Raw genomic sequence first — 16204 nt, forward strand, 5'->3', positions numbered from 1 at the left:
CCTCATCACTCTCTGCGCTGGTGAAAATGAGCAGACAGTGGTGCGGAGCTGGCAGCGGAGGAGCAGTGAATGGGTGTGGGGCAGCCGTGTCAGCCAACCCTCGCCAGTGTGTGGCCGCTACATGCTCCTCCACGCTTATGGCACGAGAGCCAACTGGAAAGCCTGCCACGGCAGCAGCAGCTATGGCAACACCGCACACACCGGGGCCTCCGACGAGCCAGACAGGGCTTTCCCAGACATCCACACACACTCCATCCACACGTCTCAGCCTTGCACACTCCTCGCTCACCATCATTCCCATCTGAAATCTCTAAGATATTCAGATAGATTCCCATTTCATGGTATTACACTGTCACATGGCCAAATATGCTGACAATGTGAAAAACTTTTTAAAGCAATGCTATGACAATTTTGTTGTCTCTCTCTCTCTCTCTCTCTCTCTCTCTCTCTCTCTCTCTCTCTCTCTCTCTCTCTTTCTCTTTCTCTCTGTCTTTACAGTCAGACGATCTGGATCCCTTCCAGGACATTTTAGAGGACACTGCCTATGCCACCGATGTCACTATCCCGAGTCCCAAACCGAAATTTGCCCCTTGCAAAGAGAGCAAGAAGGACCTGATAACGTAAGCGCGACAGGGAGGTGACATCCCCCCTCGCCGGTTTTCTGTCGCTCCTTTTGGCTTTTCTGTTCTGTTGCTCTGCTTAGAGCGATCGATCCTCAGCACAACTGCATGCTACATGCCACAGCAGCGTGTCAGCAGGGCCCCTTCATTCCCAGCTGGATTTCCACAGGCTGGTGTGCCCCTGGCTTCCCACGCTTTCCTTCCTGATGCTTTACCGTAATAAAACATCATTCCCATTCGACCCGTTTATGTCACAGCTGCTCCTTAGGAAGCTTTGAGAGTTAGCATGCCTGCACACAAGCAGACAGTGAAGCTAAACTGGAAACAATGAACTATAATCGACAGCAAAGCACACTGAGAATCTATGCGACACTTCATTTTAACCCTTCTAAAGAGTCGAGGCTCTGTGCAGCATTCTTGTAAGCATTACAGTGTTGTTTCAAAATGATGTCAGCAATCAGATGCCTTGACACCATTGGCCACAAATATCTAAAGCCTTAACTGTAATGCTTATAAAGGTGTTATGCAGGCTACTTTGCCAAAATGAAGTGTTTTTTTTCCCCAGTCATATGGCTGCATACAAATTTTGTTTCCTTTTTTGTTGCTCTGGACTTTGGGATTTGATTCTATCTACTTTTTTCTGGAGACAGATGCCCAACACCAGGGTGTGATGGAAGTGGTCACGTAACCGGTAATTACGCCTCACATAGAAGGTGTGACTTCATTTTCTCATGGTGGATTAATTTATTGTTTTCAGCTTACCTCGACAATACTGTCAAACAGTAGCTAGGACAGTACCTATCCACATTAACCCTTTGAGCAATGCACATGGTTATTTTAATTTTGAATGCCAAATTAATAATAATAATAATTAATGACAGAAGGAGGGTCTGCCATTTGCTACTCAGAGGGTTATAACATATTTTAGATTTTAGTCCCCTGCATTGCATCATGGCTTTTCTGCATTTAGTTTTTTTTAATTATTATTTCATTTTGTTTCTATGTAAGGTTTTGTTTTCTTTTTTGTTTTGTTTTGGATGTTTTTGCTTCTTTTCAGTGGGTTTTCTTAACCCTTATTTTGCCACACTAATGTCTACTTTTGCCATCTTCCAGTCTTTCAGGTTGTCCTTTAGCAGATAAAAGCATTCGAAGTATGATGGCTACCAATTCACAAGAACTCAAGTAAGGCTCTGATGGAACTCAAACAATATGAAAAAAAGCTTTGAAGTGTTTTTAACACAGTGTAGTCCATGACATGGTGTAGAACCAAAGCAGCAGTGACCTTTATATGGAATACTGAAGGTTTACACTGAGATAAGAACGAAAATAAAAAGTTCCAGAAACATTCTAAACCTTTCCAGAATTTGAAAGAGTATGGGATATGTGAAATTTCTGCTAAGAGCAGTCACCAAAGTAACTTCCAGCTAGATGCTCATAAGGGCAAGTGTACTATGAAAGCTCATGATCATTGTGTATCGAGATATTAGGATTTTATAATACCTCTGCACATACCCAAATAAGAAATGCTTGTGATCTTGGCAAAAGCTTAATTTTTGATATAAATTAGTTTTGCTCCATTTAACCTGAGCAGATTCCCAGATGCACAGATAAGGTATTTTGCTTCCACATTTAATCTATTTGTAATGAAGCACTAGTGTTATCAGGTGTGTGTAGCTACTCCACTGGTTCAAGCCTGTCTTCTTATGATGCTTGGCAGTAACTGGGCGTATTTCTGTGCCAGGTGCCCGACTCCGGGCTGTGATGGCTCGGGACACATCACTGGCAACTACGCCTCACACAGAAGGTAAAATACTGAATATATGATAGGCACATACCTGTAGAGCCAAATATAATACATACACACATACTTGTACAGATCAATAGACTACATACACACATACCTGTACAACTGAATATACTACATACACACACATACCTGTACAACTGAATATACTACATATACAAATACAAGTACAGATGAATATACTACATACACACACATACCTGTACAACTGAATATACTACATACACACACATACCTGTACAACTGAATATACTGCATACACACACATACCTATACAACTGAATATACTGTATACACACATATCTGTACAACTGAATATACTGTATACACACATACCTGTACAACTGAATATACTACATACACACACATACCTGTACAACTGAATATACTACACACACACGCACACACACATACCAGTACAGTTGAATATACTGCATACACACACATACCTGTACAACTGAATATACTGTATACACACATATCTGTACAACTGAATATACTGTATACACACATACCTGTACAACTGAATATACTGTATACACACATACCTGTACAACTGAATATACTACACACACACATACCTGTAGAAGTGAATATACTACATACACACACCTGTACAGGTACAGGGAACACAATTCTAGGAATGCCCTGTATTTTTTCGCATTTCACTTATGACCAGTGACTCCAAATCTAGCATGTTCCCTCAGTTTATCAGGATGTCCAAGGGCTCGCAAGAGCGGCATAAAGATTACACATAGCAAAGAGGACAAGGAGGACCAGGAGCCAATCAGGTAATGGCCTTTAAACTGTTCAGGTCCCACCCTTCAGAGACTTACCACTGTCACTTAGGCCAGAGGAGTGAGTGTAAATTGAAATAGCACACATGAGGGGTTGGCAAAGAGCACATTCCTCAAGCTTCCAGTTACAGCCAGCCACAGCCCTCAGGATCCCCTTGCTTTTGTGGTGAAAAGGTAAACAAGGAAGTCATCAGCTTCAAAACACCCATGAACATGAAGGTCAGCAGGAGGGTAATATTCGGCCAAGTGCTTCGCTGAAGCAGCTTGTGGGTCAAAGTCACATTCGGAGCTTTAGCTGGAATGAGGCACAGCTCAGAAAGCTCAGGAAGCTCAGGCTCTTAGAGGACTGTAGTGTGGAACACTGTGGCGCCTTTGCTGAAAGTCAGGGATGTGGAAATAGAAATGGAAATATTCTTTTTGAGAGATGTGAGTCAGATGGTTTGGCCTAATAGGCTCCCATATGTCCATCTAACAAACAAACAGCTAATTGTGCCTCTACCCAACATAACCAACAAAGACGGTTGAACGTTTGGAAAGGAACATGAATTCTGTGTGTAGTGAACACCATGAAGAGCATGCACACATGCATAATGCTGACCCTTTTTTACCAGTGCAAGTATTTGAGAAACAAGTTATATAATTCAGGCTTTTAGCACACAGGAGAAGTCTTTTAGGTCATATAAGTACATGGTAGCTATTTATTACATATTCAGCTTCTGCTTTTGTAACCCTAGGTGTCCTGTGCCTGGCTGTGATGGACAAGGTCACGTGACAGGGAAATATGCGTCGCACCGCAGCGCATCAGGCTGCCCTTTGGCGGCCAAACGACAGAAGGACGGCTACATGAATGGCGCGCAGTTCACGTGGAAGGCCGGGAAGGCGGACGGCATGTCCTGCCCCACCCCAGGCTGCGACGGCTCGGGTCATGTCAGCGGCAGCTTCTTGACCCATCGGAGGTGGGACTTCCTTATGTTCACAACAAGAAGTCATCACCAGCAGAGGCAGCATTATCATGCATGAGGGCTAATCCAGAGGATCTGCAGCCTCAGCATAGACGTAGCCAACCCAGATGCCTGAGGGTTAGTGTGCATGGGTCCAGCTTCCCAGCTTCTGTCTGACAGTGTCTTTTGCCCCTTTAGTCTGTCAGGCTGCCCGCGTGCCACGTCGGCCATGAAGAAGGCCAGACTGTCGGGAATGGAGATCCTTACAGTGAAGCAGCGGCCAGGCAATGGTAAAATCTGTCTTCCACAGTAAACATTCCCACGCATGGCTGTACAGAGCATGTGGTGGAGACATTCATCAGATGTGAACACAGGGGAATCTGTTGTGCACCACAGCCATATATTATTAATGCCATCAATTGCATACAAACAAAAGAAAGCTGCAAAATTGCATAAATTAATGCACAAGAATAAAATATTGTAGAAAGGAAATATTTTACTGTGTTGTTTGAATGACTAATAAGCATATGCTCCAGTATTAAAGGACTTCTCTGGTGTTAAACTTAAGAACACATTATTTAACATTCAGGTTTTAGTAATTCATTGTCATATACTTTTCTGTAGAGCTACAGACAAGGCCAAAACAATTACCTCACACAAACCTCCACAGGACATAATTCCAGGGCACCACTGTTCTGTAACTCTAAAATAAATATGTAACACAAAACTACTTAAAACTACTTTGAATACTGAATACTTTTTTTGGAGTATTCCTTTACATTAGTGCATTTCATTCATGCTTTAAAAGTGTGAACTGATTGACAACAGGGTAAAACCTATCAACCAACCTAGTTTTCACACCGATCAACCAATTCTGATACTCTTATTTCAGTAAATCAACCAGATAGAACAACACAAATCTGATGATTATACAATGACATCTACAGTGTTCAGGTTTGATTGTGATGGCACATGACAAAGAATAATTTCTATTCATGAGAAATATTTACCCTCTTTCACTTTTTTCCATTTCCTTTTATTTTCAGTAGGTTTAGACAATGATGAGGACATTAAACAGCTGGATGAAGAAATCAAAGATTTAAATGAATCAAATTCACAAGTAGAGGCAGATATGATCAAACTTAGAACACAGGTAAGAAATTCACAAAACATTAACAAAGTAGCTTTTCTGCATATGTTACATTTCTTACATTTCTAGACTATATGTTTGTGCACTAGTAAATGCATCACTGTGCTCTACATATATGAAGTCAAAAACACATCCTGGGGCATGTGTGGAATATGTCTGTAATTCCTGACCAGAAACTGGAGTGTTTGTGTTCCAAAATGAACACACCTTTTGCATCGCATCAGTGAGAATACAGTGATAAAAATCAGGAGATAATTACTGCACTAAAGCTAACCTCTTTTCACATGCAATACATCCATAACTGACATCTCCACCAATTCTTGTTTCCCAGATTACCACAATGGAGTCTAATCTGAAGTCAGTAGAGGAAGAAAACAAGGTGATTGAACAGCAAAATGAATCTCTCCTGCATGAGCTGGCCAACCTCAGCCAGTCACTGATTAACAGTTTAGCTAATGTCCAGCTTCCTCATATGGTAAGGGCCACCACTGAGAACGGATAGCGGGCAAGTTCTGGAAAAGCAAAGGGCAACTGCGTTACAGCTTGTTTGATTTTCGTATCACAGCTCTCTGTGGCTTCCGGCAGTGGCTTCTTCTGCATGCCATATTGCAATGCGACTGCTTTCATTTATATTGCCAGTGTGAGTGCTGAGGAGTGACTGAGTGAGTCAGCCTTATGAAAGGACAGGATCTGATCGGCATGATCACTACCAGCGCTTCTTTTCTTTTAACTTTTTTTTAAGCAAGGTCACTGGCAGAGATCATGTAACAAGGCTAAAGGCCGACAGTAAATAACCGGTGTCTGAAAACAAGCTGCCAGATACTGGCATTGCAAGTGCATTGGGACGTTCTGAAACCACAACCAATGACATACTGATAAGGCCCGTTCAGGGGGAAGCAATATGGATTGTGTGTTTTGCATTGTTTCATCAAGTCATCAGCTGCATTCTGATTGAACCACATGAATGCATAGATCAATGTCCTGTTCTCTCCCAGTGTCACCCAACAATATGTTTTGTATGAAGTATATACAGCCCGTCAGAACAGGCAGGGGTTCAAATCTTACTATTTGATTTCTCTGTCATAGAAGATGTATATATTGCAAAAGAGATACTAGATTAGTTGTACTGCCTACTTCACACATCACATGCAATGTTAAACTATTATTTGCAATGTACACATGTATGCATACTTATTTACAGACATCCCAAACAAACAAAGAAAAACTTTCTTCAATAGCATCCATTTTGCATTTTTCCTGACCTCCATAACATGATAGAAAATTAAATGTCAAAAAGATACTACATTTAACCTCATTCCATGAACAGATATCATGGCAGTACAGTTAGTACAAGTAATTTTACACATGGAATGTGTGTGGTTAGATATTTTATAACTGGGGAAAAAAATGCACTTTAAAATCTCTAGAAAATGCAATGTTTGAATGTATATATGTAAGTAAGACATTTGTGTGTTATGAGCATTAACAAATATGTTTATAGTTCACTCTCTGTTTTGTAGCTGTTCGTATGAACTCTACATTATTGGTTAGATTTGCTTTCAAGGCTCTGACCTTGCATACATTACATCTGATAACACTCACTTAATTTTCTTTATAAAAAAAAAAAAAAGTCAAATAAAAGGAAAAAAGAAGTAAGCAACCCCTGTGGTGCTGAAATGCTGCTCATTTTGATCTACTGAGAGGAAGTGTGGCGAGAGCTGAGTCAGTGAGACATACTCCTGGATCCGCTAAGAAATGCTGCAGTGGTAAACCTCCACTGAGCTGCGAAATGTGCATGCTACCAGTAGGCTGTGAGATGTGCATGCTGGGTACTGTAGGCTAATACTGTAGGCTAATAGATCTCTGCCTTCCCCTCTAGAAACCGCCGCTACACAAAGAGCCTCCGATTAGAAATAACAGCTGTTTACAGTTGCATCAGCGAGTAAGGAAAACATTTTCCCTGTCTACTTCTTTCCTCTCCTGTTGTTTTTTTCGTCCTTTCCATATACTTTGAGCTGTCCACCAATACTGTTTGCATGGCTTTTTAATGTAGTTTATAATGTTAGAGCTCATTTAAATGCTTGTTATATCAGAGAGAGCATAACATGGCACAATTTGGTGTTTAGTGCAAAACTGCACTGCTAGTGCAAAAGCAGTAATAAGGGTCTGTGTGCTTGTGGTGCTACAGTCTCTGAGAATGCAATGGAAATGTTGCAAACCACTTCCAGAATGACTGTGCCCAATGTTGTGCCCAATTTTTAATGGGAACAATATCAATCAGTGAAAATAATTTTTTGTGATAATAATAGAAGAGATTTGTTTATGAAGGAACTATCTTTGACACTTTTTCATTGTCATCATTTTGCATCGATTGTATTTTTGCTGTCAGTGCTTTCATATTAAATTGATTAATTTTAAGTTCATTCATAAAACCTGAATATTCTGTCAACAAATCACTGACATGTTCAGTCCTGCTAAACCTTTTTTGGTGAGAGGTGGGCAATGCAATCCAATTTAATGAAAGTGCAAAGAGAGAAAAAACAGATTGGAAACTTTGCATTTAAAGAGAAAAAACATACATCAGATTGGAAACTTGTGTTATTAAAAGTGAAACTGAGCAACACATTTATATTCACAGTGCTAGTGAGAGACTGCCCGAGTGCAATTAACAGCAGCCTGTAAAACAAGAAAAAGTTATTTGCATTTTGAGATTTAAGCTCTTCATTATGTTGACAGTTCAAGGATTGTTTTTGTACAGAACAGATGTGGTGTTGCCATGATCCTGTAGAGAAGCCATGTTTCTTACAGTTCTAATTCCAGTGCATTCCATTCAACGGTTCACCACAACACTCCCCCATACCTCCAGCGTTTCTTTCCATCTTGCAGAAAACAAAGAGCAAACAAATCAAAGCCCCATGGATGAAAATCACGACTAGGGTGCTGTGCACCATCCGAGCTCTCCTATCCGTTTCGCATTCCGCTTGTTTCCCTTTCATTTAAAGTCCACCCCCTCCCATCCCTGTTGACGGACGCTCATGACGGCGCACTGGTGCCTTGGAGCTGCGTTTGTAGCAGCCCTGTGAGAGACGTATTCCTGCTGATCTTTGCCTAACAGAATCATTCCTCTGTGTTTCCCAGGACCCGATAAATGAACAGAACTTTGATGCTTATGTGACTACCCTGACAGATATGTATACAAATCAAGACCAATACCAGAGTGCAGACAGCAAAGTCCTTCTGGAGAATATAAAACACGCAGTGCAAGGCATCCAAGTCTAGCTCAGCAAACTGAGAGGATGCTTCCGGAGAGGGGCAGCGTGGGGGGGAGACACGCAGGAAACGGAAACAGACAGATGCCACGCCTCAAGGTTTGCTGCTGTAATTTAGCAGACAGTGTTAAATATTCACATACATCCTTTAAAAAAAAGTGTTATGCTTACAAAACTTCATGATTTTTAATTTCTCTTTATTTTGGGTCTTGCTTTAAAAAATAGTTATTGGCAGAATAGTTTTTTGAAAACATTCACATTTTGTACGTTTTCATATGAGCTAACATAGTGTGATGTAATGTTTGTAGCTGCCCATGTATGCACATTTTAGTGTATATTTCTGAACAGTAAGGCAAACAATATTGGATATACATTCTTTTTAATGCTTGTTGACAAAGCATTTTAGATTAAAAATCTAAACAATTACATCTAAACAATGAACAAGCAAAGATATAGTTACTTTTTAATGATTTTCTCCTCATTGAATGACTATGGAATTTTGGAAGATGTTTTGTGTGCAGATTGTGAAATGGCAGGGCTGTGTTTTATTTTTAACCTTGCTTGAGAAGTTGTTGACTCTTGTGAAAAACTAAGTTGGCACCTGTATACGGGGGCAGGTAAAGAGTGGTTGGAAATGAGCTTTGAAAAAGATATCAAGCTGATGTATGAATGTCACAGTTTTATTGTAAACCTCATGACACGGAAACCTAGTGGTGGATGTCCCAGAACTTTGCAATGAATATTATCAGACACTGAAAAAAAAGATTTTAAAAAACAACAACTAGATTTTGTGATGGTGAAGAGCTATTGTCATTACATCCACATTGGTGTAATACCAACAGAGGTTGTAAAGCTCACCCCAGCATCAGTGTTCATTTAGCTTGTAATAGGCACTAGAATCTCACACCATGTCAGCAATATACTACTTAACAACATTTATGGCCATGAGAGGCAATCTGCAGGAAAACAGATGGGGTATATGCAATTTCCTGTTTGTAGAAGTAGTGGGGAGGCAAACGAAGCTTTTTACTATATGTAAATGATTGATTTTTATATAAATCTTTTAATACAAATTTTTCAAAGGGGGTATACATGGACATTAAATTTAGAGACAGGCAATGATTTGTTTAAATCCATTTCCTTTATTTACAATTTTGCACAGGGACACCTTAGTTTCCATGTTGTGATGGATTTACATAAACTAAAGCAGTACTTGAGAGCCTAACTGAAGGATGAAGGATTTTGTAGAATATATAGAGATATATATAAGCTATGAAAGCGGGACGTACAGGGTCATTGTCCCCACTTTTGTGCCAGTACACTGTTTGCACTTGTCCTAAAGATATATCATTACATGTGGTGGTGTGCAATGTCCAGGTGTCTCTTTGGCACACGATTGGAACAAATAATAGCAAGGATGTTCGGCTGTATCAGAGGAAGACTACTGGGAATCAGAATAAAAATGAGGACAATATCTTTACCAATAATGTAATGAATTATTAAATGATGCTGTTTCATTTTGGTATCCTCTTGGATCTTTAACAATCCCCAGCTGCACTTTATGTCTGTCACTGTACAAAATCATTACAAAAAAGTCAGTCAAAAGGGAAAAAAAATATTAAAATCACGAGGGAGAAAAAATATTCAAAATGATGGGGAATGGAAATGGAGTGAGCAGCAGATTTGCTGGGTGTTGCAGTACTTCCGTATGTCTGTGGCCCTATGGTTTTGGTTCGGTTATTAGCTGTAGCAACCACATTAAGACACTTGCCTTTTGAAGAGCGAACGCAAAGGTGCTTGTCTTTCACCTGATCTCATCCATTGTACAACTCAGCCCTCTTCTAGGACGCCAGCCTCCATAACTGCATATGCCTTCCATCACAGCATCGTGTCTGCAACTTTTTGCCAATATAGTAATGCTTTTAATAGAGTAATAGCTAGTATCAGTTTTTGAATAAATGATTGTTATCAGTACAATGGAAAAGGGATTTTAAGCACAAACATGCTGCTCATCTACTGTTGCTACATAATATCAAATAATAATAAAAAAGATATCTGTGACTATTTACCTTGGGAAAACAAAAAGGTGTCACATACTAGAATGCTGAAATTTCATATGAATTATTGTGAATTCATCAGAGTTTATTTATAAATTCTTCATTTCGAGGTTGATTTGAGTAATCATCGATGAAGACGGGATTTTGTACGAACTATTGTGCTCTCTGTGGAACTGAAGTTTGATTTATTTTTGTACAACACAGCATGAATTTGTTGACCTTTTAATTTTGCTATAAATGTGTGAGATCACAAGTTGCTGTGATTTTTCATTTTTAAATTGTGGAATTTGTACAATTTTTGTCATGCTGGATGTTGACACATCTTACTCTGAATAAAGAAAAATTGTGTTGCCACAGTCTTGCGTTATCCTTATAATTAGAAATTCAAAATTATAAAGTTTGAAATATGCATTTATAAATGGAACTGTTATACACATGCAAAAAGAACAATGATTTTCATTTGACAAACCTCTTATTTTCAGTCCACAAGTACGGTAAAAAAAAAAAAAAAATAAAAAATAAAATAAAAACTATTGGAACCAGCGATAACTTAAGATAGTGAGTGTAAACTTAAGATAGTAGTTCAAACAGGAACAATTTACTGTTTGTGTTTTTAATGAAACGTCACCATGTCATCAGCCACATAAGGATACGCATTTATTTAGGAATTTATAGCATTCTTCCACCAGAGGGCAGCAAACCTCTAAATATCTACGCCTCCTCATATGGCAGGCAAATACTGGTTAAATGAGTGAAAAATACAACGGTAATGACGTTTAAAAATAAATTTTGAGGTAATCAAGCAAAAAAATCAAACAAATAAGAGTACGTCAAAATATTAGGTTATAATAACTCAAATGATAATGTGCTTTAGGCTGTGCGGCCTAAATAAATATTGCCTTGCTTTTCTAAATACCTAAATGTAGTTAAGGCATAGCTGTAGGCAATTCTTTTGTTAATATGCTTTGATTTACTGGAGCTAATCATATAACTGATTACTGACAACTCGTCTAGCGTAAAGTTAACTTGTAGCATAACCGAAACGGATTCCAGAGCGCTGTTGTAACTTAATAAAATTACTTGTCAACATTACCATTTAAGTAGTTTGTCCAGAAATGCATCTTCAGTACAATGCAGTGCATAATCGCATGTGGAGAAGTAAAGCGGCTGTAGGAAGGACGTTCTGTCCTGCATGTTGGAGCCCACTCTGATTGGCCTCTCGCGCCGTGTGATCCGTGACCCTGGCCCACGTCTCGCTATAGCACGAGCGCTCGGGGACCGCTGAATCCCAAGCGCTGGTACACCCGGTGAAAGTGAGTCGGCTAGAAGGGTCGCTAACCTAACCTACCTGGCGGTGTACTAACGGTTCACAGGCTGACGGCTTTGCCATGGCGTTGCGGACTGGCCGAGCCTTACCCTCGTTTTTCCTTTTAGCTGGACTCATTGTGCTCGCCAGTGGTCCGTTTATCGTCTTTGCATGTCCAAGCCGCTGTTTATGTTTCCGGACCACTGTAAGATGTATGCATCTGAATTTGGAAACTGTGCCAGCTGTCTCGCCTCAGACGACAATCTTGTAAGTATTGTTCCAAAAGACTTTTTAAAGAGAATAAAGCCTTTCTCTTCTGGAAGCCTGGAAGTTTGGGACTAGCTGCCTAGGATGGTAGCTAGAAACATCTACTTTAGGTAGCTTGTTAACTGTACTGTAAAAGGGCGATCTTTGCACAGTACTTCACAACGTACTTCACAAAACGTACTTCACAAAAGCTGACTTCATTTTATTTATTCAGCTGTCCTTCCCATAAATTCCAATAAATTAGCTACATTCCATACATTCATTACTACTCTACGCTGTAAAGCTTAGGCTACGTCGTTAATTTATTCGTTTTCCATTAGTAACCGATTAATCTTGCTGTCTTCGCGTTTGGTAAACTTTAGTCATCAACTTTTAAATGTGTATGTTAATTAGCAAGCTAGCTAATAAATTCGTTGTTTGTAAAAAATAATAACAATAATAATAAATAAATAAATAAATAATAGGCTAGCTAGCTAGATCATTTTGGTTCTTTGTGTACGCTGTCAGTGTTGGTCACTCACAGTTCTTCAGTAAAGACCGAAACCAAATACATTCATAAATATTTGTCTAAACCGCATAAGGTCCTATTGCCTAAACAGGCCTATGAGAATGCGATAAGTTGATACTGTGATAAGTTGATAAGTTTAGTGGCCAAAGAACGCGTTTCTCTCCTTTTGTGTATGTGTGGTGGTGTGTGTGTGTGTGTGTGTGTGTGTGTGTGTGTGTGTGTGTGTGTGTGTGCTGCTTTGCCTTCAGCTTGTGTGATTAAATAATCCATTAATCACATACTTAGGACCACTTAACTTCCTCTTGGGTGATCTGTATCCTTTTGATTTTGTGAGGCGATCCCTGGTTTGGAACAAGCTCAACTGAACTTCTCTGTCCAGTTTTTGGTTCTCGATTAGCTGTTTTATCCATCCAAAGAACTGTGTCCACTGTGGCTTTGCCAATGAGGTCAATGTTATATTTTCCCAAGAAGTCAATGGTGTTTTTGAGTAGATCTGATTGAGCAGATTTGGAGCAGATTTGATTGAGTGTCTTTTTGGGTTTCGCTGTTGTTTATTAGTCCAGCAGGCATGTGGAAATGTTGAGTCAAACAGCAAGCCTTTAACTATGCATGAAACAGTCACTCTTGCACAATGTTTACTAGCTAATAAGGAGACTTTCGGGCAGCAGTTCGGTTTCAGCGGTACCATTGGTTCGGCCCTGTGAATGACTGCATGTTGTAGGCAGTTTGCTCACCTTTGTTGCATCAGTGAAACAACATTAAAAACCAGGCACGGTTTACAGAAGTGGCTTGAGGAGAGTGGATATGGATGACTGAAGCGTGCAAACATGAACCTCTTTTGTGAGTCAGAGCAATCGTGTGAGAGGTCACTGGAATATGTTCCCACGTCGATTTGGAATAGTCTCGTGTGATTGCAGTGTACATTCGTTTCCCAAACCAGTATATTGTGGAAACAGAGACCTCTATTCACACTGGAGGGACCAGGCACAAAGAAGGAAGTGAGCCCTAATACAGGACATAGGCTGCTCACTATACATGCGACTTGACATCTGCAAAGAGGCCTCCGGCTCTCAGACTTCCAAAACACTAGTGAGCCTATAAGAACTCCTCAGACACTAGCGAGGGCATAAGAACTCCTCAGACACTAGTGAGGGCATAAGACCTCCCCAGACACTAGTGAGGGCATAAGACCGCCCCAGACACTAGCGATGGCATAAGACCTCCCCAGACACTAGTGAGTGCATAAGACCGCCCCAGACACTAGTGAGGGCATAAGACCACCCCAGACACTAGCGATGGCATAAGACCTCCCCAGACACTAGTGAGTGCATAAGACCGCCCCAGACACTAGTGAGGGCATAAGACCGCCCCAGACACTAGCGATGGCATAAGACCTCCCCAGACACTAGTGAGGGCATAAGACCTACCTTTTTTTATAGCTTGCTCCACAAGCTAAAATATGTGGACCTCATAGTACTTTTTATTCTGAATTCAAATCTGTTTTAGAAATTTTCTATCAAACATAGAGCAATTTCATTTTAGATTAATTACATATTACTTATACATAAATAACTCTATTATTACATTTAAAATATTACTTCTAAAATGTATAATGTATGTTTTTTTTTCCCTATATTTGGCCTCAGGAACATCCTTGTTCAGTGTCCAATAGTCTGCCAGCACAGAGGGCATCCACTTTGTACTGCTTTGCCATACTATACATAATGACATGAGCATACTGGAGCAAAAATACTGTGGGTGAAAAAGAAATTCTGAAAACACATTTTGATTCAATATGCAAAAATACATAAAAAGTATGCTTGCAGGAAGGAAAGTTATTGTTGACCAGTGTAACTGATTCAGAGCGAGCCCTACTTCTCTCTCTCATTTTAATTAAGAATTAAGAATTAATTAATTCAGAGTTCTGCCAGAGATGCATGGAGTCACGTCGGTTTGTACTGCACTAATACATCTTGGCTCGCGTGGTGTAATGCGGACACCTGTTCTCCGTTGCTGTGCTCTGTGCGATCTTGTTTGAACACGCATGGGCCTAGTTAGCTTCCTTGCCCAGACCCCTCCTCCACCCTATTTAACTTTCCATGTAACTCCATGTAATATCATCCACACTCTGTCATCCCAGTTGGCAGGTTCTTCATTGGCTATTAAATAATGTTATCTTCTGACTTGTGTTGATGAAGATTCATAAACAGTGGCAAAAGGGGAGCAATGAGAAGATATTTTATAATTCAGAGTTGAGATTATATTATCTAGATTATATAGAGCAAAATATACACAATATCTTTTCTAGTTCTGAAAGCAGCGTGTGAACCAGTGCAGTAGACAGTAGACTGTTAGGCTAATTGGTAGAGCTAGAGAACTCTACTGTAATAAAAAGGACATTTTAGAATATTGTGAAAGTGTTTTACATTTGAAGCAGTTTCGTTCTCTCTGCACTTGGACCCTGTGCTCTGAGAAAAACAATAATATCTCTCATACTCAATAGTGTTGGAACTGTTATGCCCTCAACAGTTTTGAAAGCATTTCTTTAACAGTAGTAATGGCTTGTAATGGAGCTGATTTATTGAACAAACAAGTCTATAAAGAAAAGTTCTATTGTTGTTGCTTTTTGTTTCTTTTTCCCTTTTCATTTCAGTCCTGTTTACTGGGGTGTTTTTTGTTTGTTTGTTTGTTCGTTTGAGCCATCCTGCTTAACACAACTTAATGTCATCCAAGGAGATGATAGAGGTCTTTCTCCAGTTTGGTCTGATCCGTCTTTCCATGGCTGTGAGCAGATGTAATTTTCACCTACTCTTTCGAATGATGTCCGTGGCTCCCGGGACTTCGGCAGATGGAGGAGTGATTTCTCTCGCACCACAAGTTCAGTTCTGATCACATCATGCAAGCTTTTATGGGCGCTGCAGAAATTCTTCTGCATTAGTTAACCTAGAAATCCTGTGCTCATTGTAATTGGACAAATCACTTGGCATTGTTCAGACATTGGAGGGCAGTTCAACATTTTATTATATCACTGATATTTGTGTGTGTTGGCAGTGACCAGCAGCTTATAAAATGTTTCACAGCCCCATGCTGTGAACTATAGCAGTGATTACAAACACATGGATGTTACCATGGCAACACAGGGGATGATGTATTGTAGCGTGTTAACTGTGCTAGTCAAAAAAAAGTTCTGAAGATCACATGACTAGAGACTATTCACCATAGAGAAAGATGTGAGCTGCTCCAACTAATTAATATGGCAAGAACAATGTTTTCACCCTTTTTTGACTGATGTGACAGCATGAAAAATTATTGGGTTTTGGGAATTGTATACTCTCATAAATGAAGATACAACTATATATTTTAATATTAGGTGGTTGCACAATCACTATAACTAAAATCAGCAACAATATCCCTCTTTCTCTTTGCCATGCTTGCATATGTGCGTGAGAGAGCACTCAGTCATCCTATTAGTCAAAGTCATGGAG

General features: G+C 39.9%; 2 protein-coding genes across 13 annotated transcripts in view; both read left to right on the top strand.

The window, feature by feature from the left end:
- Positions 1–11011, top strand: part of myt1lb (myelin transcription factor 1-like, b) — a 73782-nt gene extending 62771 nt beyond the window's left edge. For 4 of the 11 annotated variants that reach the window (XM_035533107.2, XM_027015358.3, XM_035533108.2 and 1 more), the window contains 11 exons: positions 499–620; positions 1271–1333; positions 1734–1802; positions 2362–2424; positions 3132–3215; positions 3956–4177; positions 4361–4452; positions 5209–5315; positions 5644–5787; positions 7192–7254; positions 8451–11011. In XM_035533107.2, coding sequence (XP_035389000.1) covers positions 499–620; positions 1271–1333; positions 1734–1802; positions 2362–2424; positions 3132–3215; positions 3956–4177; positions 4361–4452; positions 5209–5315; positions 5644–5787; positions 7192–7254; positions 8451–8591 — 1170 coding nt within the window. In that variant the 3' untranslated portion in view covers positions 8592–11011. The remainder of the gene's footprint in view (positions 1–498; positions 621–1270; positions 1334–1733; positions 1803–2361; positions 2425–3131; positions 3216–3955; positions 4178–4360; positions 4453–5208; positions 5316–5643; positions 5788–7191; positions 7255–8450) is intronic. The other 7 variants (XM_035533109.2, XM_027015359.3, XM_035533112.2 and 4 more) reach the window with 5 other exon arrangements.
- Positions 11012–11837: 826 nt separating this feature from the next.
- Positions 11838–16204, top strand: part of pxdn (peroxidasin) — a 39583-nt gene continuing 35216 nt past the window's right edge. For both annotated transcript variants that reach the window (XR_004776802.2, XM_027015356.3), the window contains exon 1: positions 11838–12211. Coding sequence is in view for 1 of the 2 variants with exons in the window: in XM_027015356.3 (XP_026871157.3) it covers positions 12027–12211 (185 nt within the window). In the remaining variant the exon portion in view is untranslated. The remainder of the gene's footprint in view (positions 12212–16204) is intronic.

The sequence above is a fragment of the Electrophorus electricus genome, chromosome 10 (assembly GCF_041902795.1).
Source record: "Electrophorus electricus isolate QZ-2024a chromosome 10, ASM4190279v1, whole genome shotgun sequence".
Classification (NCBI taxonomy): Eukaryota; Metazoa; Chordata; class Actinopteri; order Gymnotiformes; family Gymnotidae; genus Electrophorus; species Electrophorus electricus.